The sequence below is a fragment of the Gymnodraco acuticeps genome, unplaced genomic scaffold (genome assembly GCF_902827175.1).
Source record: "Gymnodraco acuticeps unplaced genomic scaffold, fGymAcu1.1, whole genome shotgun sequence".
Lineage (NCBI taxonomy): Eukaryota > Metazoa > Chordata > Actinopteri > Perciformes > Bathydraconidae > Gymnodraco > Gymnodraco acuticeps.
In genome coordinates, this window is record NW_022991443.1 from 2352200 (window position 1) to 2380168 (window position 27969).

General features: G+C 39.4%; 1 protein-coding gene across 2 annotated transcripts; it reads right to left on the reverse strand.

The window, feature by feature from the left end:
- Positions 1-27829, reverse strand: itchb (itchy E3 ubiquitin protein ligase b). Of its 2 annotated transcripts, XM_034196366.1 has the most exons (24): positions 27695-27829; positions 22404-22496; positions 20490-20631; positions 17974-18098; positions 16816-16950; positions 16323-16368; positions 16038-16225; positions 14920-15280; positions 14368-14463; positions 12996-13170; positions 12374-12443; positions 11074-11158; positions 10798-10926; positions 8852-8924; positions 7859-7930; positions 7577-7665; positions 7238-7397; positions 6749-6882; positions 5698-5838; positions 5438-5558; positions 5206-5310; positions 4281-4377; positions 4055-4127; positions 1-3197 (listed from the first exon to the last, which is right to left on the reverse strand). In XM_034196366.1, exons 2-24 carry the CDS (start codon positions 22471-22473, stop codon positions 3098-3100), a joined length of 2787 nt encoding a protein of 928 aa, XP_034052257.1. In that variant the 5' UTR covers positions 22474-22496; positions 27695-27829; the 3' UTR covers positions 1-3097. The 2 variants fall into 2 exon arrangements, with proteins under 2 accessions (XP_034052257.1, XP_034052258.1); XM_034196367.1 differs by lacking the exon at positions 14368-14463.
- Between the last annotated feature and the right edge of the window lie 140 nt (positions 27830-27969).

The following is a 27969-nucleotide window of genomic DNA, read 5'->3' on the forward strand; positions in this document are numbered from 1 at the left end:
CTTTTTTTAAATTTAATTTATTAAGGTGACAATTTCTATATTACACATCTTTCATGTACATCGGCAATTGAACAGGGAAAAGAAAATATAGTGTTACCATAAACCTCTTATTAAAACCTTTCTTTTTAAAAAAGAACATTTGTTATTGACACCATTTACAACTTGTTTTCATATACAGGAGTGACAGTGGTTTCAGTTGTACATGGAGGGGAAAAAAGGCGGTGAATTATGATTATTCACATATTTATCTGCCAACTCCCTGGGATTTTTATTTGTGTTCGACCCAGATCAAAACCTCACTCTGCATCAGGGGTAACAATCTGAGGCAACGTTTCATTATGATACATTCGTTATATTACACTGACTGTGTCTCAGTAGTTGTTATCCATGCTGAAGTGTCATCAGCATATAGCTTTTCCAAACTGGTGCACTCTCAGAACTCTCGGTTCATCTCTGCCATGACCATTTTGCTAACAAAGGATTTCTGATGCCTGAGAATGGAAATAAGGCTACCTGAAGGCTCATGACAAACACCATCTCACCAAGTTGAAACAAAGAGCCCAGGACTAGATTATTCACATGCTGAGAAGAAAAGGGAGGGATATTTAGTTTTAAAGTGCTCTGCTATGTCACACCAACACCACCTGAGCTAGGGCTGCACAATTTGGAAAAATACCCACTGGCAATTATATTTTCGATATGATTTGCAAGAATTATAAAAATGGTATTACAATTATCACTAAAAGGCTCCTATTATGCTCATTTCAGGTCCATATGTGTATAGTGTGACTCTACTGGACAAGTTTCAATTCTTTAATGTTCAAAAAGGTTTTCTCATACTGCCTGTGCTGCAGCACCTCTTTTCACCCTCTGTCTGAAACCAGAGCCCAGCCTGCTCTGATTAGCTGGCTGGCTCGGTTGTGATTGGTCAACAGCTCGTGATACGAGGATGGTGTGGTTTCTTTAAGAGGATCATACTGAACAATCATTTTAATAGGTCTGTAGAATACTGTTAAGGCCGGGATATATTTTCAGCTTCACTTCATTCAGAATATTTTCAAATATGTTGCCTTAACAGAAATGTATATTATTGCGCTTACTGCAATTTGGATATTGCACTAGTCCATATTGTGATTTTAATAAAAATGTGATGAATTGTGCCGCCCTAACCTTTCTATTTAAAGTGTATTTAACTCACTCTAAATGAGCCACAGCACTCCCTGGATCTCTGTGACTGATCAAATGTGTGACGTCAACCTAACCAAACAGATGTTTGCAGTTTTGTTCCACATCTAGAGGTGTCTTTCCGTCATACACTTCTGTTATTACTGGATAGTTATTGAGATCCAGTTTTATTTAAAATGTGTAAGAATGTCATAAAATTGTTCCTGTTTATTTTGTGGTAGGCTGTTGGGCAATACGTTCATCAATCCCCTTCAAATGCTACATATGCGTTTTCTTGCAATTTCTTGTGGAGTTTTGCAAAGAAAGCATTAAAAATGTCACTTCAGATTTGATCTAAACTAAAAGAAAAAACAAGATTTGGTTTGACTTGCATTTGGTGTTTTCACTTGCTTTCTAAAAATAATAATTTAAACTGACATATTAATTGAAGTACTTCAAACATATTTTAAAATACTTCATTCCCACTAGATTTTTCAGGACCTTGTCTTTAACAAACCCACCCCGTGAATTAAAATAACCCTCTGAAGCTGATTTTAACACGAATAACTTATAAAATACTCCCAGAATTCTCTATAATCCAAGACTCCCCATTCCCGTCACAGCGTTCAAACTCTTTCCCTATAAAACTAGGGTAAGTCTAAGTTCTGTTGTCCACATTTCCCACTACTTTAAAATAATGGAGGCTCCAACACTTTTCACAATCATTAAGCGATTCACAGATCAAATACTATAGAACACAAAAAAAGTGATCTAGTTACACATGTTAGACATGTCGCAAAAATCTCTTTGCAGCACCAAGATTGTCTGTTATTTAAGCATTAATTTGGGGCACTTTAAAAAATAAACTACGACATAGCAATCATTTTATATGGTCACAAAAAAAATCACTTAAGTCATGAGTGAAAGTGAGAGAGATTTCAGGATGTGATCAAAGTCACTGTTTGTCATCATTTTAAATGTGGACACGATAAACAATCTTAGGGCAACAACGTCTGCTTTTTGGTGAAAGGGCACAACGAGTAGGATTTTTCCAAAATGTACAGATTGTAGAACAATTAATCCTCTAAATCCTCACTTCAGAAGTGTGTGGATCAGGAACAGAGACGTGGATTTTCTCTTCTTTTTGCCGTTATTTGTCCGTTTGTCGGCAACTTCTACCATAAAAATGTAGCGACCAAGGTGCTAGATTGTAAGCATTGATTTAGGAAAACAACGCAGACATAGTGCCAGGAAAATGTCAACGACGTGCAGAATAAACTTCCTTCCAAAACGAAATTGAATCTGGGGATAGCTTCTATCTGCTAGCAAGCACCGTCACCCTCGTTTAGCTGACTCTAAATGTGTTCAAAAAAAATAGTAATTGAACAAATCCTACTCATTGTGCCTTCAACCCTGTTAAAGAAAAAGCACACCCTCTCAATCTTATCTTAAAATAAACACTTTAGGAATTAAATCACGATCAAAGTCACCGTTGCGAGACTCTACTTTAAGAACCTGTGCCCTTTCTGGTTTTAAGATTTCTACGATGCCCCCCGTTGCTCGCCGTTACATGATGTGAGGAGGGGGAAATCCTGCAGATTTCATGGAGGGTGCGTTTTCAGGATCCCATGCATAATTTGCCGCACATCCTGAGAGATGGGAGCAGCTTCAGGTTCAGAAGAATACAACATTTTTCAGGTACCTATCGAGCATCGAGAGGCCTGCCGCGAGCAGAGAAGACCATAATCCCAGCTCCGTAGCAACAGCATGCAGGCGACGGTCTCACACACGCACCCGAAGGAGTAGCAAACGAGTGTGTGCGTGCATGCTTGAGTAGAATGAAAACACCCGCTTTTTCTGAAGGGGCTCCCTGATTTGAACACTGTTTTCCTTCAGAGTCCTGCACCCTCTATCAAACGCCTCCTGATTCCTTTCACTCCTGTCCGAAGCCTTCCGTCTCCTCGATGGCAAACAGCAGCTTCTCCTTCATTTGCTCGTAGCTCTTGTATGGCGGCAAGTCCAGTCTGTTGAAGCTGGGAAAATAAAGTAAACAAAATATATATATTAACTGTATATCAGCTTGGCATTGGCCTGATCCCCAGACGGTGATTATTCAAAGTAAGAGCGGAATGAGCATCGTACAAGACTCTGAAAGAATACTCATTAATCCTTGGGCTATGAGGTCAATGTTTGTAGCTGATCCCCAGTAAAACAACTTACCAAGCTAAGAGACCAAACTAAAGGGGGTAACAATACAAATTCTTACAATGAACTGCTACAAACAGGCTTAGTTGACCACACAATTAGGCTAAACATCATCAGATTGGTTCTCTACAGTTCAGTTCGACCTAAAACAGGAGCATTGAAGTGTTGATCATTTGGATGAAGGAAAATAACGACTCCCTACCTCTGAAGTGGTCACAAAGTCCAAACATGTCTCCATGCCTGGGTTCTTTATACTCCTTAAGTCCATAAGAGTGGTTCATTTACATCCACCGACAACATTTTTGGAATAATGTCATGTGATCTCTATCGCTGCCTGTCGGATGCACTTTAACTGAAAACAAATATACTTTCTACACTCTGTTGTTGGTAGCTTGTGCTCATCACCTTGAGAGATGCAAAATAAAAATGTCACCACCTTTTTTCTCTTTAGTTTGGACTATCAGGTATGAACATTTGTATTTGTTACCGTTTGAAGAGGATAAAGAAATGGGTTGCATCACTAGGTTCACTGCTTTAAATACATTTTTGATAGTATGTTGTAGCTTTGTGTAAAATGTATTGAAAGGGTCTATGACATGTTTTGCTAAGTAACAATATGGCCTCTAGGTTTGATTCACCCCGAGTCAATCTGCTGCAGGTTCTTGTGAAGTGTGCATGAACTCACCACGTGTGACTTCTGGGAAGCCAGTTTTCTTTTCCCACCTTCTCGATACAGAACTTCTGGGGACCATTGCTTCCTGAAAAGTAAAAGTAAAAGTTTATTTAGTTAAATATATACACAAGAAACTGGGACCAACACAGTGAGATCTCACCGATACCTAGCTTTACAATCTTAGTTAGAAACGTATGTAAAAAGCTAAAACTAAAGAAAGTCATATTGATGTTTTTACCCATAAGGTCGGCAAAGCCTCCTACAGGCAGGCGACAGGTTCCTGTGACAAACTGCAGCAGCCTCATCCTCTTCTCGTTGTCCGCCTCCTTTATGAACTGTGGGACAAGAGGCAGGCTGGTTAAAACACTGAAAGGTCCAGGAAAACGTATACAATCACACATTAGACATACATCAATTATTCATTGTATAAACAGAAAGGACGGGTTTCGGTATTCTTTCTTGTTTTTCACCAATAATGAACAGAGAGATTAAACATAAACCAAAAAGGTAAACCACCTCACTGCTGATTGATTTGCTTCAATGCAATGATTTCAAAACACAATACCAACCAGAAAAATAGAAAATTAGGCTTTTAGCACAACACGTTTTTGGACTGATACAATTTCTTACAGAGGTAAGGTGCAAGGTTTTTTTCTTCTTCAAAAATGTATATACATGGTCATAAATCCCTCAAGATGACAATATTAAGAATCTAAAACCACGCAAAAATCCATTGACATTTGACAATACGAGATTACAGTGAGAATCGCATTTTTTGGGCGAAACCCCCAGATTATCATCTTATCAATATATCTAGGAAAGCCCTCAGTCTATGGTTTGCAGTTGTAAAGTTTCATAAGGCTGTCATTATCCTAAAGGTCACAACAGGTCATTTTATTAAGTGAGGTCAGTTTACAAAAAATTGGATAACATTGCATCGTGAATAAAGTCAGCATTCCTGTCATACCAAAGATATGCAATGCCAAGAATGTGAAGTGACCCTAGTATGCACAAATATACAAATGTACCATTTTAAATGAGGTGAAAACAATGCATTTGTGCATGATGCCCATTTCTCTGCAGTTATTTTGCTTGAAAACGGCCCCTATGGATCTTTCTCCGTACATTACGTTAATAATAAAGTTTACTAGGTGAATGCTGACCTGCCAGAACCAGACAATCTGTTTGCTGCTGCGAGCGTAGTGTCTGTAGATGGTGTTTCTCTGCCAGTCTGCCAGGTCGATCTCCTGCATACCACACAGCATCACCTGCAACAGAAAACATGTTATTTACATACAAATATTTGTTTATTAATCTAAAAAATGACTTTGAAACCAGCTTGCATTTCTTGCAGCACTATCAGGTAAAGAATAAGAGTGCCATGTTGTTCTCTACCTCGAGCTCTTTAGCATCGAAGTACTGCAGGTACTGCTGAGGGAGGACCTCGTTGAAGCCTTCAAAGAAAGCCTGAGTCTGCTCCTCCACCCCTCGGGACAGCCTCCACTCTGCTACCAGCCTGTGGGGGGGGGGGGCGGAGGCACACACACATGTTACACTCCACTTCATCAAGTCAGAAACACTGCAAAGTGGTCTACAGTAAAACCCTCCAGACATTATATCTGAGTGACTTATGAGTGAAATGATCAGTTATCCACCTGATGTACTCCTCCTTGTTCTCCTCCGTCACCTGGAGCTCTCCTCCGTCTGGCTTCAGCTCATGGGTGGAGACTTCCCCCAGGATCTCTTTGTCCACGGAGAAGAACATCTCCAGCCCGCACTCCTCGATGTTGTTATCCCTAAGAAGTTAACACACTCTGATCATTCATATGATTTTGGAGATGAAACACCAGATTATGTTTAAAAATCTGTTCATTTTGTATCCAGATACGAGGATATCCATAACCTTGAAAATCTATTAATATTAAGCATTTTCAAAACTTTAAAGACTTTGCATGAAAGCTAATACTTTAACCACACTTGGGACTTTGTTGTTGTTCCAATTAATCTCACTGAACATGATTTATTAATCAAATGTATTAGATTGCATTGGTCTAATATGTGTTCTATCAGCATCACTGCAGACTCTTTGATTTGGTAGGAAATGGTGCATTTTGTATTGGTTTCATAGAATTCAAATAACTTGAGCTCTTCTTGTTCTACATGTTCTTATTCCATCAATAAGAACATACTAATATTAAAATCCCACCGGTCAATATTGAGGTTAAAACGGACTTTTCTGGGTAAAACACGTGTTCTGGTTGTGAAAACTTGTCCGTTTTTTTGTTGAGAGTTTTTCCTTCAACAACCCGACCGGATTGTGTGTGTTTGAGTTGTCTGCTTTTATTGTCCATGAAGTTTAACTGACATTGAGATATAGCTGCTCTGATTAATTAAACACAAATATTCTATGAGATTGCTTAATCATTGTCCTTTCAGGTTTGTTTTATGCCCTTACATTTCTACAAATAGCTGTATTATTGTATAGTCTGACTCATTTAGCAGACTTGCCTCAGACACTCTGAAAGGCTTATGATTCAACCTGGATTAACCGTAGATTGTGTGACCAATGGACCTTCTGAGCCAGTCTGACATCACAAAATAAAATCATCCACAAACACAAAGAGTACATTCAACAAGATGCTGAAAACTAGTCAAGGGTGTCCGATACATTCAGAGTGTTCATCTAAAAAGTCGACTCAAACTCACTTGATCCACATGAGCGAGTTGTAAAACTCCGGGTCGATCGACTCCAGGTCTTTGAGGGCCAGGGGCTTGTTGAGCATGCGCTTGTAGAATGGCAGTGAGAAACCAGTGTCGATGAATTTGCCGTGGAAAAGAGCCTGACGGACAGAAACACACTTTGCTTTCTTTCTGGAATCTGAACAGTACAAAACTCTAAAACTATGAACTAATGCATTAGCCGTTAGCTGGTATTTACCGGACTTTGACCAACAAATCTGTTGAAGTCCAACACGTTAAAATGTGTCATATTGTCCAGTGGAAAAAATCCCCCCCCAAGCACAATTTGAAGTATATGTCCTTATTTTTTGTAAGGTTTAAAGCTGAGGTAGATAGTTAACAATACTGGTGTTTGTGTTTTTTTTTCTGGAGTCTATTGACAGGACTTTCCCCCATTTGTCCGTGACAAATCTTCCTGGACACAATGACCGGCACAACGCATAAAGCGCGACTCACCATGGCAATGAAGCGTCCGATGAACTTGAAATACTTGAGGTGGTCAGGGTTGATGTAGGAGGCGGGGTTAATCTGGAGACAGTAGTTATCTTTTCCGGCATATTCAAACAGGCAGTACATGGGGTTCAAAACTTCATGGGACAACAGGAAGAACCACTCCCTGCAAGAGAAGAGAGCAGAATTATAAGAAAGGGACAGACTCAAACCAGACAGGCAACACCATCATTTATCAAAATGATTATTGAGAGGAGGACCAAGTCAACTGCAATCAAAATAACTTTCTTAAAGCACCATTTTTGTCACTACTCAGGATTACATATTCACAACTATCTAATTTACCTGGCAACGCCTCCGTAGTCAAGGCCTTCTTCTCCAGGGAAGATGATCCAAAGTCTCCTTCGTAGATCTTGAGCATTGAAGCTCATAATCTAAAATAGAGACAATGAATTTAGAGATTGGTGATGGAGTGAGTATTATAAAACAGTAGCCTTCAAGAGCCAAGAGCAGTCTCAACAACAATTGATAGAGAGCAGATTATTGATCATAAAAATGATCGTAAGTGTAAAAGCAAAACTTCTTGTAGTAACGTAAACTTTGTGTGTCATGTTTGGGACACTTTACCTGCTGGAAGGAGTCCTCAAACAGGGTTTTCCTGGTTACGCTGATCTTGATGTGTTGAGGCATTGACAGTTGCTGGGGAGAAGGGGAAATATCAGAAGCATTCATCAAACATGATTTCTTTGTGACATGGCAACACATACTGTTACTGCACAGTGTATAAGAAACATAATAAAGGACTGCATTGAGCAATAGTATGTATGACAAGACTCAAAGGACCAACAATCAGAATACTTTTTTCATTATGGGGAATCAAATTGGGTTTTGTGACAGTTGTTCGATTTTAGAAATGAAAAACCACATACAAAAATAGAATAAATACATCAATAAAACATAAGAAGTTTAAGTAAAGATGAGCAATCAAACGATTTTATAAAATGAAATAAATATATTTGTATAAACAAAAGTAGTTAAAGTAAAATGTCCCAAAAAGATAAGATAAAATTGAATAAAAGTATTTATAGAAACAAAAGAAGTCAAAGTGAAAATGTGCAATAAAATATAAAATAATCTTTATATAAAACAACAAATTCAAGTAAATGCCTAAAACAAGATAAACATAATTAAATAATTATATTTATTTAAACACAAGAAGTTAAGGCAAAATTTAAAAAAGATAAAATAGGGTTATTCACATTAACTAAAGAAGCTAAAAGTTCAAATGTGCAATATAAAGATCAAACTAAATAAAAATCTCAACATAATAAAATTAAGGTAAAATGTCAAACAAAAAGATAAACATAATAAATTGAGATATTTATATAAACATCAGAACGTAACGCAAAATGCCCAAAATGTTCATAGAAATCCAATACAAATGTTTAGATAAACAAGACGTTATCCTAAAAATATCCAAAATGCACTACAAAATAATAATTACAAATACATTATCATATTCTAAATAAGGCATACATTTACCAATGCTTATTTTACAGCTGGAAAAGAAAATATGGGCCCAAAGAAGAACTTCACTTCGTGCACGGTTACGACCCTTACCTGGCACCAGAATCTGAAGTACTGTACTTTGGCTTTAAAGTCTCGAACGTAGGTGATCTGAGGTCCGTTTTCACTGTGAAGGCAAAGAAGACAGAAGATTCTGAGTGTCCTTTTACCTTAAAGCTGAAGCGTATATTTCTTGCCATTTTCCCTTGTTGTTCGATTGTTATCTGCTCCAAGGAGGTTTTGTTTTGGCCTAGTTTGTTCGTCAGATTTTCAGCAGAAAAAATACTTTAGACATTTGTAATGAAACTTGGTGGAAGGATGTAACGTGTGTTGAGGAAACATTTTCCTAGGCCTCTGCCTTTCACCCAGTGTATCACTCTACTCCTATAGTCAGCGTTCAGGCATGCGACCTCTGTTGCCACTTTCTCTCTTCCCTTGAGAATAGTTGTGTCTAGAACTAGATAAATACTTGGGATTTGGTATTAGAGTCTGCCATCAAGTCGAGCTCTCCTGTGTTCCTTTTGTGTTTCGAGTCCTTGATCCAGAACTTTCCATCACAATGTGCGCCAAGGACGGACGCAATCACACATTGAAAACACATGGCTTTTATCTCACTTTTGTTACCATCGCGAGATTTGTCATTTGGCCTAGGTGTACGTCTGAGCTGTCATAGGGACCTTCTTGTTAAACAAATTATAATAACACACAAAACCTAAGTGTGAATATATTAAAGCTTAATGGGCCAGTGTGTTGATATCCTGTCAGTTCATATTGTCACATTGACCCAACTGTTTGTTCCACACGTGTAAACAAAGCATTCACTCTCAAGTCCTGTTATGCTCAGGACTTATAATCATGACTCAACTGAGGGGTTACATCTGAAAGGATAACACGTCAGGATAATGCGTAACAAGTGGTAAAAATAGAAGGAGGATTTCAGAGACGGTGAATCATTTAGTCAAAGATCTGTGTAAACAGTACTATCTGGTAGAATAGAGCTGCCTGGTGATGTATTTTCAATAATGTGAAAAGCATATACAGGCATAATATTTTGGGTTGGAAAAAAAACCATTAGGTAAATATTTTGACTTCTTTGTAACTCATTCATTTATGGTATGCAGATGAGCTGGAAAGACCAAAGCCAGAATGTTACCGACTAAATGCATCCAAGAAGGCCCTACTAGTATAAATGATTTACTTTATCACCTAAAAAATAAAACATTCCCTCTATAATCCGGGAAGGTATTTCATGACACTGATGTTCACTAAACATTTTTTATCTGTGTCGACCTGTTAGAGATTTCCTAATAACTCAGAATGTCTTTGGAATACAGGAAACAGGAGTACTCTGTCAAACAGGTCTGATGCATTACTCTAGTTGTCAGGGAACAACACGAATCTGCAAGCTCATATCATTTATTTTAACCATCCCACTGTGCCTTGGCACGATCTGCTTTATGATTTACTGAGACAAAGACCTTGAAGAGCGTTGTTGAGGAATTATTCGGCAAACAACCAAACCGGTTGCAGCTGATGTGAAACTTTCTGTTGAGGCCGCTAATGCGTAATTGTTAAACTAACTGGAATGTGTATTTTTCGCACCAAAAAAGATGATCAGATGCAATTAAAGCTCTTTTTTGTTTAAAAAACATGTGTTGTCCTTACTTCCAACAGCGTTAGGCAAAAGCTCAATATACCAACTGTAGAAAACGTGGGGTACAGCGTTTAGTTGCTCGAAATGGTTAAAAGTCCATCAGACGCATTTTGGTTGCTGCCTGGGAATTCGAAAAACTGAACTGAGAAGTATCACATGCAACTATTTGTTGTTTGCTAGCCACAGATCTTATTTTCTGTAATATTCCAAAATCTCATTGTTGCAGAAGACGCTTACTTCCAAGCTGGACAACAAAAATGTGCCATCACTGCACAACTTTTTGGTTAATGTTTAAGTCTGAATATTTTTAAACAAGGTAGGAGAAACAACACGGCAGAGGACTTACAGTGAGGACTTTCCAGTGCGAGGGTCGATGTACGTGGTCGCTCTCCTGTTGTGGTCCACGAAGTAGGGAATACCGTCTACAGTGAACCTCATCTCCCAGCCCTCAGGGAGAGGCTTGTCATTCAGCAAACTGAAAAAACAAGATCAACCTTTAGTGATAGACCCTTTCATAAAAAACTAAAATAATGCAGCAAACTAAAGTTGGTCACATACAACTGGTGCTACATGCACTATATTATCATTTTCATCTAAAATGGTTTTAAATATGAATACTAACCCCTGTGTTCGTGGGTCCTCCCACTGTGTTGCTCGCGTAGGGTGATGTACAAAATAAACTCTGCCAGTGGAGTCTGTTCTCTTCTCTGAAAGGACACATTAACAAAAAGACAAACATTGGAAGAATTAGTTACTATTATTATCAATGTGTATACCATCAAAGCACTGACGGCAATTTAGGGTTCCTTCTCAATTTTAAAACAATCTTTAAATTCAAAATATGTAATGGTGTGCCGCTAGGGGTTTCAATAAAATAGTTTTAGATTAGAAATCTGTGTTTCGCCGATGAAGTTGCAACTTATGTTGTCAGGTAGTGTCTCTGATAATGTAGGATCCAGACGTTCAAATTAACACGGTGAGTAAAACTGGTAAAAACACTTAATAAGTTTCATGTTCAAAATCATTCTTGATTCCAATATGATCTCTTTTGGGCTAACTTAAAATCAAAACATCCAATGATTCAAATCCATCACAGTTACATACGATATATAGTTAAAAACAACCCCTATCAAAACATTGTAGTGTAAAAATGTGGCTGAAAACGTAATAAAAAAAGTCTAATTATTACAGCTTCTGGCAGACTACAAAACTGAAGCATGAGCAAAGGAGAGATTCCTCTTGGTTTGAAACATATCTGGTGTAATGTCAATACACAACTCAACAAAATATACATGATTCCAATTGTTTTAAGAAGTTTTTGGCAAAAGTGTTACAAATTATACATTTAAAAGTCCTTCAACTAAATAATTTGCGAGACGTTTGCGTATGGATGGATTTCTTGTTCTCCCCTGTCTGTATTCAACCTTAACCTATGTTCTATAGCCACCACTCAAAATCATCACTGCTCTGAATGGTATTTCATTTCATATTTAATGGTTGAATTGGTATATCATCATTTGAAGTGAGATGTGACTACTCTTCTGGTACAACAAGGTACACCCTCCTGCGTTGTGTTGTTATGAATATTGTATCAAGTGAACGCGTCTGCAATAACAAAGGATAAGGCCCCATCCAACAGGCGCCAGAAGAGGATGATTAAATATTGAAATAAATCAGAGTGGACTTCAGATTTAGCAGATGTCTTATTGTTTTTTGCTTGGTGAGTGTTAGGATTCATTATGGGAAGCTTCTTTTCTTAAACAACAAGCTGTAAAATAATAAAAAATGTAAGTTCTTTTGAAACACATTAGTACATTTTGATAGATGAGAGGCTCAGCTAGATGGTGCTAGCTAACTGAATGGTGCATATTTACTGTCCTAAGCCGGTGTATTTAAATTGAAAAAGCTTTAAAAGATCTTACCCCATCCGTGTGGCAGAGGCCCGAGAGGATCAAACTCCTTATTCTGAGTGGCTGAGACCTGCTCTTGTAGCTGCACAGCAGAGAGAAAGAATATTTTGTATAAATCTCAAAGCATCTTAAAGACATCTACAATATTTTGCGTTTTGATGCGGAAAATAAAGTGACTTCACATAAAGAAAATAACATAAGGGGTTAAATATCAGTAACATTTTAAACCCAGTTGGTTGTTTAACAAGCGGTAGTGTTTGTAATTAACCTTACGTCACAAACATAAACCTAACATCAGCATTAGCTGAATTTCCAGTAAAAACATCTCAATTTTGCAAACTCGTGGAGGTGACATATTATTTATTTTTTTATCACAGGACAACAAGTATGCTGCTCAAAGAAGAAGAAGGAGAAGTAGAAGGACATATGTGCATAAAGACATGTACAAATGAGTTATTATTGGAGGTTGCTGGAGGCGGCAGTGTTCAGGCGCTTTGTAACTGGTCAGATTGGGAGTTGAACCGTCAACCCTACAGTTCCAAAGCCAAGATTCTACAGGCTGAACCGGCACTAGTCGAGCTAATACAAACCTATATTACCACATTGTATCACGAGACAAAGAGGAAGTCCTCACCCCGAATATGAACCTCTGGTTGAACTGCTGCATGGCCCCCTGCAGCTGGCTGCGCTGGTGCTGCCACTGCTCATAGTTACGCACCGTCTCCATGGTGGGGCGCTGCCACGTGGTGGTCCGGGTCATGTGATCGACAAAGTAGACCCGCCCCATCTGGTCGACACGACGCTCCCAGCTGAGGACGGATACATCGAGGGAACACAGCAGGAGAAAAGTGAGCATGGGTAAAAACAGAAGACTCTCAAAGTCATTCTGCCCCATTGAAACCATGTCACACATTGAAGAGGAAGAGAGCAAACGTGTTAAGAAAGACAATATGCAGACACCCTACCAGTACAATGGGGTGTATGGAAAAAGCGTGGATAAATAAATGCGTCAAGGCTTCAGATTAAAGTAAATAATCAATGTGGTACATGAACATGGCATAGGACGTAGCCACATGCTGCTCTCAGCAAATTAACTTAAGACAGCCCAGATAGAGATCAGAGTCAGTATAGTGTTACACTGCACTGATATGTAGGATTTGATGACTTGTCAGGACAAACAGCATTGACAAACTACGTGTGAAATAAAAAAATGTATGGCAGTTAAAGTTACCCTGTAGCGATTTCTGACAAAGTCCCTAAACTCTGAAAACACTTACAATGACTAGTTTTTGAATATTATTATTAAATACACATTTATTCCATCTCTTCTGTCTTCGTCACACAATCGGTCCTGATTAAATGCTTTCTGTCTGCCAGCATCAGTTAAGTCTGAATTGTAATGATGAGATGTGGCAAAAAAAAACATTGTTCGATGATTTCTTTGAGAAGTCGTCCAAGCTGTAATGAATTGCGCTTTGTGTAATTTTCTAAGGGTCTCTCATCTCTCATTCAAAACAATAACGAAAGATGGAGTTTGGTGGCGTTTTGATGTAGCAAGAGATAATGAAAAGTCAGCTTCTCCAGGAGGTTTTTAATTGCAGCTGAATTATTCGCACGCCCCCTCCTCTCCAAATCAAACAAATTAAAAACGGGTTAAATGCTTCAAGCAGTTGCACATTAATAATTGCTGTTTTTTAGCTATGCTTTTTTCTCTGATCATTTATGATCCAGGTGTACGACAGCTAAAATGCATCATCCTGTTCGAGTATATAGATAAAAACGCCCAAGATCTCAAAAGTGTTGAATAAAAGCGAGGCTTAAAACGAGTATTTCTTACAAATGTTGGAAACATTTGGGATGAAGATCTTAAAACTAGGCATGAGCCAGTGTTACGATTGAGAGACCCCTTCATTTAAAAGTTCCTTTCCGATGAAAATAATCCAATAAACTCCAGACAAAACAACAATCTGTCATTAAAAGAAAATGTAAAGGGAAGGACTTTTTACCCAGGGGGCAGTGGTTCAGGGCGTTCCCACGCCGTTCTCTTTTCCACGTGATCGACAAAATACACCCTGCCGTTCTGATCCACCCTCTGCTCCCACCTAGATTAAACATGGCAATAAGATGGAGGATATTAGGTAATGGTGCACAGCCCCGGCCGTTAAGGTGATGGATGGATGTAAACACATTCACAACATGAGTCAACCTAATACAAAAGCAGCAGCTAGCCGGTGAAGGTTATGATGTTGTCACAATGACGCACTAAAAGAGCTCTAAAGAGAATTTGCGGAATTACAGGCTGAATGAAACCCAATAGAGAAACAAGAAAAAGATCTTAAACAAACAAACAGGTATTCCGACAATCCTCACACTCCGAGATTCTCTTTGTCCACACAGGAAATATGAAATGCTCAATAAACTGTGCCTCATGTATAAAGTTGTCTAGCACTATAATACTACTATTGCACAATACACTTGCATACATTAATATCGTTTTAACTTGACTTTGACCCTAACCTTCCCAAGTTCTTCTGCAAAGATTATTAAAGATGGCTCACCCTGGGGGCAGGGGCCCGGTGCTGACAGCGGGGACACTCGGAGTGACAGCAGGGGTGACGCTGCTGGCCGGCTGTCTGGGGGCCGCAGCCCCGGAGCTGGAGGCCGCTACCCCGGAGCTGGGGGCAGCAGCCCCGGAGCTGGGGGCCGCTGTAGAGTTCCTCTCCGAGCCCGCCGATGGACTTGATCCAGGGGCCGGTGAGGGTCCTGGGGCAGGTGAGGGTCCTGGTGCAGGTGAGGGTCCTGGTGCAGGTGAGGGTCCTGGTGCCGGAGAAGGTCCTGAAGCCGGGGTTCGAACCGGTGTGTCAGAACCCGACTGACAGTCACTGCCGTCAGCTGTTGCAGAGCCATTACTAGAGGATGCTGAGGAAAGAATCAGACATTGCAGAGAGTTAAATCCTAAGACTATGATGGCTGATAGGGTGGTGCAGTGATGACGTATATATGTTTGCCGACCCGGAAGTTAGCTTTTCAAGTTCTCCCTCGACAAAAGCCATTGGGATCTTTCCATTGGATTTAATAGCAAAATAAGATCTGTGGCAAACACATGTTTATTATACTTACACGTTGTGTTCAGCAGGATATTCTCCACATATTACCATTAATGTAATGTCTTATACCAAATACCACTTTTATAATTATTACGGTGTAAATGCAATCGGGAGAAGTAAAAAGCTAATTTACTAAGTTATTGAATGTCATTGACTCTTTTTAAGGCAGCTAACCAGGAACGCATTAAAAAAAAACATTGTTTTTGAGATAATAAAACCCGGAAGAGCTTAAATGCTAACTCATTTCCGGGTTTAAGATTTACTTATGTACCATTATTTTGCAGATAAACCGGAACAATAGAACAAAAACACAAATGTTCAGCAAAGTGGGCTGAGGATCTATTGTTCCCTTCACAGACACATTGCCGCCATATTGTTTGTGCTATTCCTCAGTGTTGCCTTGTGTGACTCAGCTACAGCAAATGTTTCCTCATGTTTGTGAGTGTTGGCCCAACTCCAATTTAGCTAGCGGGTAAATGTTTGACATCAATTATTATGTGACACACTACACAGTCAGGAAGAAGAACACTCAACCTTTGCTCAATAAAGTTCCTCAATAAATGTCTGACCTGGTGAAGAGGCGGGTCTGCGCGGGGTTGGAGGAGGAGGTCTGGAGGGCCGGGGGGGTCGAAGAGGCCTCGAGCCCCCTGAGGACACAGAGGGAGACCCCGCGCTGTGCACCGACCTCCGCCCGCTGGGAGAAGACCTGTGCTCGACACCGTCCACGCTCACAGCAGGGGAGCTGTCTCGACTCCGCCTGGGAGCAGGAAGAGCACACAGAGATTAATACAAATATCAGAAACTCTAAATGGTGACACGTTAAGATCAACTGACGACAGGAGAAGCTACTGCACCTTGTGACATGATCCCCATTGGGTTGGGAATCCCCGTTTGATGTACCTGGAGTAAAAACACACAACATTCACATTTTATTCATAAAGCCCATTATTACACATTTTGCCCAAGGGGTCTTTAAGCAGAAGTTCATGATAATAAAACTAGAAATTGTTTATCTTGTATATATTTTTTTATCATTTCTGGCTTTGCTATGCATATGGAATAGATTTTGGCAAGCATGTAGAAATAATAAAAACACTCCCATCCTCAGGGAATAAAATGTCCCTTTTAGAACCCATGGATTCCCCCTATTCCTTCTAAACACAACCAAGACATTATTTGGCATTTCTAAAATACATTATTTGGCATTTCTACAAAACATTTAGAAATGGGCTCATTACTTACTTTCCTGACATTTTTGACTAAATGCGTGGATTTTAATTACTTTTTCTCACAACAAATAAAGCTACATTTGAGAATATTCTAACAGGCTTTGGCTCTGTGACTCACTGTGATGGTCGGCCTCTGCCGTGGCGAACATCTCGGGGTCGACAGTCATTCCGTCCAGGCAGACGGAGAGGTCTCCCACCACATCGGACTGGTCTCTGTCTGCACACAGCTGTAAGGTCTGCACCACCTCAGAAACTACACAGAGACCACACAAACACAAGATGGTCCGAGTGAGACGATGGCAAGTGAAATATTACGCCTGCTATAATGATGCAGGCGTAACTTGAGAAAAGGTGCATTCTCCGACAGTAGGTAATGCCGTGTACAAATAGATTGTTAACATTAGGAATTAATGTGTAGGTAAGTTACCCATGGGTTGACATCCTAGCAACGTGGGGACCACAACGAATACCAACTTTATTATATATGTTATTGTCATCAGTTGGGAGCAATTCAATTTTAAATTATAATAAATTAGAAAAATCATGGTCAGTGATGCGATTTTAGTCCTTACTAAATGTTTGTATGATACCAAATGTCAAATGACAAATTATTTATTATAACAGTTATGTGAATAAGTTAATAAGAACCCAGAGCTCTTTCTTAAACACACCTGGACAGGGTCTAAGAATAAAACATAACCTAATATCTACCATTGCAAAAGGGATGACAAAAATCAGCTGCCTATTACAGGAATGTTAAGTGCCTTATTCATATACTTTTTGCTCTAAAAAAAAGTCAGGTAAACCACGTGTCGGCATTAAAACACTTTCTGTATTTAAGGGTTCACTCGTTACAAAAGAAGCCTCAACAGCATCAAATGTTTTCATTCAAATTGAAATGCACTTTCTACATTTTGTCATCTACCACATCAGATAGATCCCCGACAGGCCTTTGCCAAGACCTCTCGTGTTCATTCTTCGTTTGTGAAATAAATGAAAGAGGAAGCGGGTAGCTGGTTGTAGCCTCATTCTCAGGAAAACAAAGGAAACACTGAGATAAACCAGAACACGCACTGTTTAGCATCAAAGTTGTTGAATGAATGCCTATGGGATTCTTTGATCAATGTGTGTCTGATTACACATTTCTAAAGATAACAACATTAGGGATGTCATGGGAACCGATAGGTGCAAAAGGGTACATTATAACACTTTCATGATCTGTTAACTGAGAAACCAGAATAAATACACCTGTTGGAAAGACATGATTCCCACTCACTTTTCATTTCGTTAGACTTGAGCGTGTCACTGACGTTCAGTGTGGCCATGCCCAGCAACACGTCGGACTTCAGGGTCTGGTGGCTCCACACACGGAACACCAGTTTGCTGAACGGAGTCACAATCCTGTAGAAATAAACGGTTCAATTCATTCGAGCAATGCATCGATACTAACGGAGGATTTGATTTCAGAAAGCCCTGTAGGGGCTTACTATCAGGACTTCACCGACAATCAGTTTCAAGCTGAGAGGCCTTTCACTGAGCAGCACTATTTCTCTCTTTTTGGCGAGATACTGCTAGTCCCTTAACAACAGCTTACAAAATTATATTCATCTCACAGCTTTCGCCACCATCCCATTTTAAAGGCATTTACTTTAAAGGGGCCCTATTATGCTTTAGGGTTTTCCCTTTCCTGTAGTGTGTTGTATAGATTTGGTGTAGTAAATAGTCTGCAAAGTCCTACAGTTCCGTCCAGAGGGAGTTTCTCTCCCACACACTTCCTCCCCTGCCTGAAACGCATTGATTGGACTTTTTTTAACTTCCGTAACAAAATAAAATAGGCTGATAGGCTAAGGGGCAGGACATCTCAGGCGGTAACCCAATCAAAACAGAGCCGGCCAGCTAACCAATCAGAGCAGACTGTGCTCTGGTTTCAGACAGAGGGTGAGAAGAGGTGCTGCAGCACAGGCAGTATGAGAAAAATAAAGACTGTTTTGAACATTAAAGCATGCAAACGTGTCACTGTAGATCAGTGTTTCTCAAACTTTTTCATACCAAGGACCACTTAACCAATAAAAAAAACACTCGCGGACCACCTAACTCCACAAATATCCAAAAACACATCGTTTTTCTAGAACAGATTACAAATCGTCTGAAAATGGTATAAACAAGTGGCAACATGTGTGATGAAGGTGTTGCACTGGGCTATATCATGCAATCGAAAGTGAAACTTAAGCTCGCTCCATTGCGGAGATATTCCTGCGAGAGTGCGGAAAACTTAAATGTATTTATTTATTTCAAATGTGAAATGTTACCAATATACTCACGGACCACTAGGGGGCGCTCACGGGCCACCAGTGCTTCTCACACTTCGAGAAGCACTGCTGTTGAGGCACAAAATACAAATATTCACCTGAAATAAGCATAAAAGGACCCCTTTAATGTAAATAACTTATTTCTTTCCTCATAACTTAGCCAGACTTCCCACTTTCATTACTATCTATATTCTAAAGGTAATCACAGAGGAGTTAGTTCATGTATCATTTATAGCCTGGTCGGGTCAGGTCTGATTACATCCCATAGTAAACACTTGTTACACAATAAGTAGGCCACCTTGGAGTACTCTATATTGGGAAGGTCAGAAGATCCTTGAAAGGCTAAAATTAAGAGGACATGATGTGTGAATATGTAGGACTGTATATACATACACACTCTCACCACTGTGAGGCATTTTACGTTTAAGTGCAAACCACTTACAGATAGCATATCTATCTTTTAAACTGTACACACTATTATCCTGAACTCGACATTTTAACTACAGAGAAAAAAGTACTTCCTGAATTCCTAGTGACTCACTGGAAAAGAAAACTGCTGCAGGCCCAGCATCTCGATCGAAATCATATGTTACACCGGCAATTTCATGCAATAATAAGGGAGTCTGCGTTTGTATGCTTTGGAGAAACTCTTCAAGGTCTGGGCAGATTTTCTGAGGAAGTGATGATGAGCAAAGCCAAAATACTTCAGTCAGCAGTCATGTATCAAGATATAGTTGTTCAGAAATGCTAAACGGGAAACAATGGTTTCGCAATCCCTTCTTTTAAACAATCCCTTCCTTTAAACTCTGATGAAAATGTGCAAGTTTTGTGAACAGACACCACCGTTTATGACACAAACAACATCAACAGACTTTTACATTCTACCTCACCTTTTCTCTGTTTCAGTTACGATTCTAAACTTTATTAGGCACAAATACACTTTCTATATATTCTCCATTACTGATAAAACTCCAACTACTTCTGTTTCAGCGGGGTGTGGGAGAGAAACTCCCTCTGGAAGGAACTATGATTTTAGCCTTTGCAGACCCTTAACATGCACACAAACCAATATAACAAACTACAGGAAAGGGAACACCCCCAAAGAGGGATAGGGTCTCTTTAACTTCAATGTGTGCACACACAAATATATATGTATTTGTAAACCTAAAAAAAAAACATTTGTAAAAAACTGATTTAGGGTTTTTAGCTATCGGGAACACCCAGACTGGAAACATTTAACATGTTAGGGTGAATAATAATAATAAGGGTAAGATGTCTATCAAAGCTGAGGAAATTACCCAGCAACATGTTTTCTGTGAACAATCGAACATTATAATTCCCTATCCCAAACTAAGCATGCCGTCAGCAGAGCAGAGCGAGCATTTGCATTTTAAAATACAGTTTGACAGGAGTCTGGTCTTATACGAGTTAGCAACAGAATACCAAAGTTCATATTATCATGAGTGCTGGTGCTTGGACTCACACAGTGAGCGGCTGCTTCCATTTGGGGCTGTGGGTGTTGTTGCATTTCTCAGTTTTCTTGGACTGGCCGTCGACTGTCACTTCCACATAGGGACTGGGGCCGAACCAGTTTTTCTTGTTCTCTTTTAGCTTTGCAGATAGCACTGAAAAAGGCAGAAGGAAGAGTGCAGCGGAAAGTTAGTCATGGTGGTGAAGAAAAAGAAAAGATCATTCGGGAACAGCACACATTTTAATACTGAAAAAGCAGAACAAGGGACAATAAAATCTGGATTTGACCAGTGAGCAGTATACTGAGCTGGTGAGGCAGGAGCTTAGGCAATGTAGTAACGAACAAACCACAGATCATTTTGTGTTAATCACAAAAATAATCTTTGATTAAACAGAAGATCAAAATACTAGTATTTACCTGTATTTTGGGTGAGATAAAACAAATACACGGGGTGTGGGTTTTTTTGCGACACAAATATCAACAAAGCCCCTGTCACAGAGAGCCGCTGTGATTCCCCTCTGTATATTGTGCACCACACACACACACATGCTCGTATTGTTGCTGCCACTGTCATATTGGGACCATTTGTTTCTTTCTACACTAATGACTGACCGCAATTTCCCAATCCTTTGCAATTTCAAAATAAGGGCTGACGCATGATTTGGCAAAATGTCTCTCGTCCATTTTCACCACACCCAAAGCAAACGAGTGCCGTTACACCCTGGTTCTCACTGATGTCCAGTGTTCTCCAGTCAGTGTCATACATGTAGCTTTTGCTAAATCTTTGCATTTTCACTGCCATGTAATACATGGTACAAATCCTCGCTGGAATTACGGGAGGAAGTCAGCCTCAAACCTAATGTGATAAATGTGCGTACATTTTCTTTTGGACACATTGAGGTCTTCAGATCAATTGCAACCGTAAATGTGTAGACGATAACACGTTCATGTTGACAGCGCTAATTTAAAAGAAATAGAGCTAAGAAGACAGGCCTTGTGTTAGTTCTCACAACAGGCCTTTATCAAAGCAGACATGTTGACATTTCAGGACAAGCACAAGTGTTACTAAAGATGGCTCCGTCACATTAAGGCCCTGACACACCAAGCCAATTATAGAATGTTGATCAAGTTGGAGGATTTGATGATGGCAATGTTTTTGCAGTGTGTCCATTACATTATATTTTATTTTAAGTGACACTTTTATTTTGTGTGACTCACAAAGACTTCTTCAAAGATCACACTGTTAGACACGCCTACGGGAACCATTTGGGATTGAGTATCTTGCTTTAGGACACATATGTGTTGAGTGCATGGGAGGGGGGGTCAAACCACCATTGCTCTAATTGGTGGCCAAACATTTACTCCGTAAGCTATAGCAGGCTGACACGGCAAAATGCATCACTCTGATTGGCTGTTCCGCTCAAGTGAAATGCACACAGGAGGAGAAACAAAAGCAGGGACTACAAAGACTGAAGTCAAAAGGGCAAACACAGAGTCCCTTTCCATTATCCATCTTCATCTCATCTGATCATTCTAATACAATCATATTTTCACAATACCATTGACGTCTAGAATGAAAGTAAATGGTGGCTGCTTTGGTTCAAGGTTTGTATCAAAGCATCGGCTTGTATTTCTGCAGAACGGATTCCAGTTTCTATCGATGTTAGTTTGGTGTGTCAGGGCCTTTGCATGTCCCTGTAAGCTGTGACAGTGAGCCAGCATGCACTGAAGCAGGACCCTGAAACTGAAGCAGCTCAAAGGAATACAGCCAGCCTTGATTGTAGTAGTAGCACCTGTGCTTTTCTTTTTTTATTGAGGGCTTTTATTATCTTTTGACAGAAAAAGTCAAATAGGAATGGGAAAATGGGAAAGGTACGTGCAGTCGTGCACCGTTTAGAAAATGTGTTGATTTGGACAAAGACTTACCAACGATTTGTAGCTGTGCCTTCATAGGGTGACCGTTGGAAGGGCCCGGCTTGGTGACTCCACTTGCCATGACATAGGGGCTGGGCTGGAGGCCTGCAGCACAGAAAACACATCATTAGAGTGGAGACTTATCACTTTCACACTGCTGCCACACATGACGTCATTAAACTAAAGCCCATAATATGCAAGACTTGCAACGATGACACTTCTAAGTTTCAACAAGTTAATAAAGACATCCCAACAGTAATTATTTAAGACTTTATGTTTCACCAACTACACCAGCTTACTCCTGCTTATAGAAATAAGTATACATAACATTGCTTTAATTCAACATAATATCGGAACAATTTGGGAAAACCTTTGGAAATGTATCGACTGAACTTGATTGTTTTTGTATTTATGTATTGTTTGCGTTTTTCCTTTCCTTTAGTTTTGTTATTGTAGAACTTCTAAAACAGTTTGCTTGTACTAAATGGAGAATATGTACATCGAAAAAGATTTGTATTAGCTGTTGTGTTATTGGCACATTGTTAATATAAACTTATTTGAGTGGTGTGTGTAGTGTTTGGGTGGGGGAGGGGGTTATGTTTTTTTCTGTATGATTTATGGGTGGAAGAAATTATAAAAGTGATTAATTATGATAACCATCCAGTTTTCAACTAAGTATTAAAACCAAGTGTTGTTCAAAATGAATTAACATGATTACACTGCTTAGATGAATACTAGATTCTGATTGGTCATTTTGGACATTTCAGAGGTTGTTCATATTTGCTAACAGACCAATGCTAAGCATAACATGGCCGTTGCTTAGGAGGATTGAGGATCTATGTGCAGTCACATCAATCCTCAGAAATAAGACTAATTGATTTCACATCAGCTGTGGACAATAATCATTAGTTCTCTCCATCAGAAAACATTATGGAATACTTTTTGAACATTCACTTTTATGTTTGTGGAGAGCACGGAACATTGGATTCATGATGGCTAAACCGTCCCCAGTAAAGAATAGAAAAACAGCGCCAGAGAAGGAAAGAGGATAAAAGACAGAGCACTGGACGTCAAAGGAATCCGCAGAAGAAGACAGACAGACAGGAAGTAACAGTTAAAAACCTGTAAATAAATATAAAATGTGAACAGACTTGGACAGTTACAGAAAACCTTGATCAGTGCTGCCGTTGTTTGGAGTCAAGTTGCTGTTGCCGAGGTTGACACCATTGGTGCGCATGGGATCGGACTATGTTTTTCTTAGCGGATGCAATACAATCACTTTCAAATCAATTACATTATTTTGTATCAATATTGTGAGTCAAGTCGTTTATTTAGTAGTGGCCTAAGCAGGATCATTTCATGCACATTATCCCTTACTTAACAAACACCCGGAAAGCAAGTTATGATGTATACAACTATACATTGTTGCTAACGAGAGAAACACAATTATGTTCTTCCTGTTGCCTCGAAATGACCTCATGTGCACATCCATAACAGTACGTGCCCCTGTTTTGCCTGTAGCCATATTACATTACATATCATTTCCGTCTGCTGCTGCTCAGAGTAGGAACTAGCCATAAAATATAATCAAGCATATCTGCCCGAGCCACAATCATTTTTAATTGGCCCTGTTTACTGTATCTTTCTGACATGTAACTCTCCTCTTTCTACTTCCCCTGGGACCAAAGTGTCCTCCGAATGCATTTAGTGACATCACAGATGTGAACATTGCACCATCATTGAAGGTAATAAAAAGATACTAAAAGGAAGACAAAGGTCAGGCCTGCAGTCTGTGAAATACTGCCTGTATACAACTTTCTGCAGTGCAGCTTCCACATTGAAGAATACAGCTTGTGCCGAGGCTCCTGCTCTGAGCCTGAGAGCCAGATACACCTGACTGCAAATAGAGCCACAACACTACACATCCTTAAACAACCACATGTATAAGGGTTATACCTACAAGCGGCTCTGATAAATACATGTATCCATCATTATCTAGGTATACGAGGTTACAACAGGGCTGGAGCAGATACAGTTTTCCCTCAAAAATAATATATCTTCTACTCCTACTCTTCCTACGTTTTCCTGCCTCTTAGCAACACCCTATAAACAAGACTACCAATTAGTTGATATGATGTCCTAACCGAATAAATACCACTAGAGATGCAACATTAGTTGACGAATAAATTAGTCAAACAGAACAATGATTCCAAACTATTTTGTTAATTTATCAATTCAGAACAAATAACTAGTTGCCATTACTTTGACTGATATTGGAATTGAGATTTGATTAAAATATTGGCAGGTTTAAAATCTTGCATCGTGATTGTCATTGAAAAATATATGAAATGATGATTGGATTTTTTTAGGATGATCTGTACCAAACCAATCTGTTTGGTTAAGTTGAATATGACGTGAAGGTTGTGATATCTAGGCAGCTCCACAATACTTTAAACACATATTTAATAGATATGCAGCCTTTAAAGGGGCCCTATTATGATCAATCACAACAGAGCTGGCCAGCTAACCAATCAGAGCAGAATGGGCTCGGTTTCAGACAGAGGGTGAAAAGAGGTGCTGCAGCACAGGCAGTACGAGAAAAATAAAGAACCTTTTGAACATTAAAGCATCTAAACATGTCACAGTAGAGACACAACATACTAATATGAACCTGAACATTCACATAATAGGACCCCTTTCAAAAAAATACTGTACTTCCTGACATTTTAATATTGTGAGTTAGAAAACATTTAGATGAATTGTGTAGCCCTCAAAGTAATTTTTCGATAAGATTTTAAGACTTCAACTTGGACTCTGGAGTCAGGGATGAACATTTTGTTATCATGTTGTGACATTTTAAATACCAAATGATCTAGAAGATAATATAACAGGTTAAATGGTCATTAAAAGAGTGTTAAGGTGCAGCATTACTAAACACATAGAAACACTTACATCTGTAGATGTTGTCTTATGCTTCACTGATGAATTCTTCAAAATAATACTTTTTTAGAAACATGGTTGTAAACTGGCAGCTAGAAAGAAGCCTTAAGGGGCTGACACCAACACCTGATGTTTATGCTTTCAGTTTAATAACGCTGAAACATAATTCACTGTAATGGAAAGGTCATAAAAACAAACACTCACAGCAGAGCTAATTTGGAGAGTAATTTCATAAAAAGTAACCACCAGTCATTTAATGTCTGTTTCACAGTGAACAGATATGACCTCTGGAGCTCCTGCACCAGTGACAGATATGTCACTCAAAAAGAGAACGTTCAAAGGATCACTGGCAGAACAATCCTGTGATCTTTCCTCGAACCTGGTTCCGTGCATCACTGAATAATTATCCTCAGTCTAACTTTTTCCAGCATGCACAAGGCAGGGCAGAAAGAAGTGAGGAGCTCCTGGGTAAACCTTCACTTTGGCTACTGCTTTAGTTTCTGTCAATAATTCATAGCAACCGCTGACTTTGCAGCCTCGCCATCAGGCTGTCTGCAGTTTCTAGATGAGGGTATTCTCTGAATATTAAACTCCTCATTGACCTGCTTTGACTTTGACTTTTTTTAACCAGCTTAATAACATCCATCCACAGGCCAGTCAATTTTAATTGTTGGTTCTATGAGGCATGTTAAATTGAATTTGAGCGTACATTTCCACATTTTCTAGGCTGCGTATCGTCTTCTTTAACTGGTTAACTCATTAACTGTTAACACCATGACTCAAAGACGCAGCGATAGTGCAGGGTGCCAAAACATACTGTCATGGAGACTACATTTATCATAACAAGAGACAAACCGGTTGTTCTATTGTGATGCTTAAAGGAAACAGCATACAAGAGTCTGCTCTGGTGTGAATCACTGTTCATACGGTCATTCCTGGTTTCCTCTTTTGAAGTACACAACAATAGCATCTCCTGTATTTCTTGAATGACTGAACACTTGATCAAATCCTGAAGGAGTTCTCAAACATGACTTCTGTCATTCAGGTCAGGAGATGGATTATTGATGGATTATTAATAGCCAAAACATTTCAGGAGGGACACCCAGGAAACAGAAACCAGCCTCCCTTCATGACTAAACATTTGCCTGTAAATAACAACCGTCATTGAAGAGTACCTAACAACTCTCCAAGTTGCTGACGCATAATAACTGTGACAATAAAACCTCTGTCTCTTCCCTTATTTGTTTATCGGTTGCTCCTATATTAATACATGTATCCAAGGAGATACAACTCTGCATGGAGAATTGGTTGTGGTGGGGGACGCTGTTTAGGAAATAGCTGAACAGCCATTTGTTAGAGATTCAACAATTGTGCTTACATCAGCTAAATATGTATTGCATGCTTGAAGACGTTAAACATAAATGAAAATGATTATGAAGAAATGGGTAGTTTGGTTTCATTAAAAAAAAGACAACATTTGAACTTAAATAACTTTGATAGATTTGAGCAAAATTGTTTAAATTGTTGAACAAATTGTGGAGCTTATTTCCAAGGCTAGGAAGACATACAGTATCTGTATGCTTCATAATAGTTTTGTCTAAAGTGATATACCACTGGCCACTTTGTGTATTGTATATGTATGATTCTGTTGCAAATCAACGTCATTTATAATAAAACAGAACATACATGAGGGTTGAAACTGTAATGTAGTTTCAGTTAGCTTAGCAGCTTGACATGGATGTGATATTATGTCGTATTGAGGAGTGGCCCCTAAATGTATTTTGTGTACTACAAAGAATATACTTTTACCGAAGAGCGCGACAAAGCCAAACTAGCAAATGTCCGTTTAAATTGGATTAGTCGTGCTGTTTTGCTACATATACGAACAAGTAGCTAGGGGAAAACAACTGCCATACCGTTAAGTCCGTCTTACCAGTAGCTAGCAGGTGCGCTAATTATTGACAGCGTTTTATAATCATTATACCTCATACGCACATTTCCTTTTTGGCAGGCTCCACTTATTTACGCTTGGTAAAGGTTACATAATTTAATCCAAATAGGATTGGATAAGGAGCTAACGCAACTCAGTTAGCCGTACAGAGACGAACAGTATGTACAGGTTAGCTAACAGACTGCACTTAGGTTCAACAGTGTGTGTATTTGCTGTGGCAGTGTGCTGTCAGGAGTTGCTGGGTACATGTTGAATGTCAGCTGGTCACCAGCTCTGACAGCCTGCTGCCATCACAGCCGGGCTAGCTGCTAGCTACTAGCTCGTGTCATCATAATGGCTGGCTGGAAATCCCAAAGTTCACCGGCTATGGTAAAGAAATAGCAACGCTGATAGATAATTCGTAGTAACTTACCCTATTTTAAAGTATATAAACCCAAACTGGTAACGCTGCAGTGAACTCCTAGCCCTCGGTGTTTAGGATTCAGTCGGAGCTTCACTTCAAGGAAGAAGAAACTTCCACCATCTTCGTAAGCTCGCGTCACGTGATCGAAACAAGGTGGGGCGCATGGTTCTCCCCCTCTGGAATGTGATTGGACCAGAGTTGGAGCAGGATTGACCAATGAAGGGCCCGTAAACATGCTGATGCGTCTAGGTCCTTGTTGCGACTTCATGAAATACTGTAGTTTT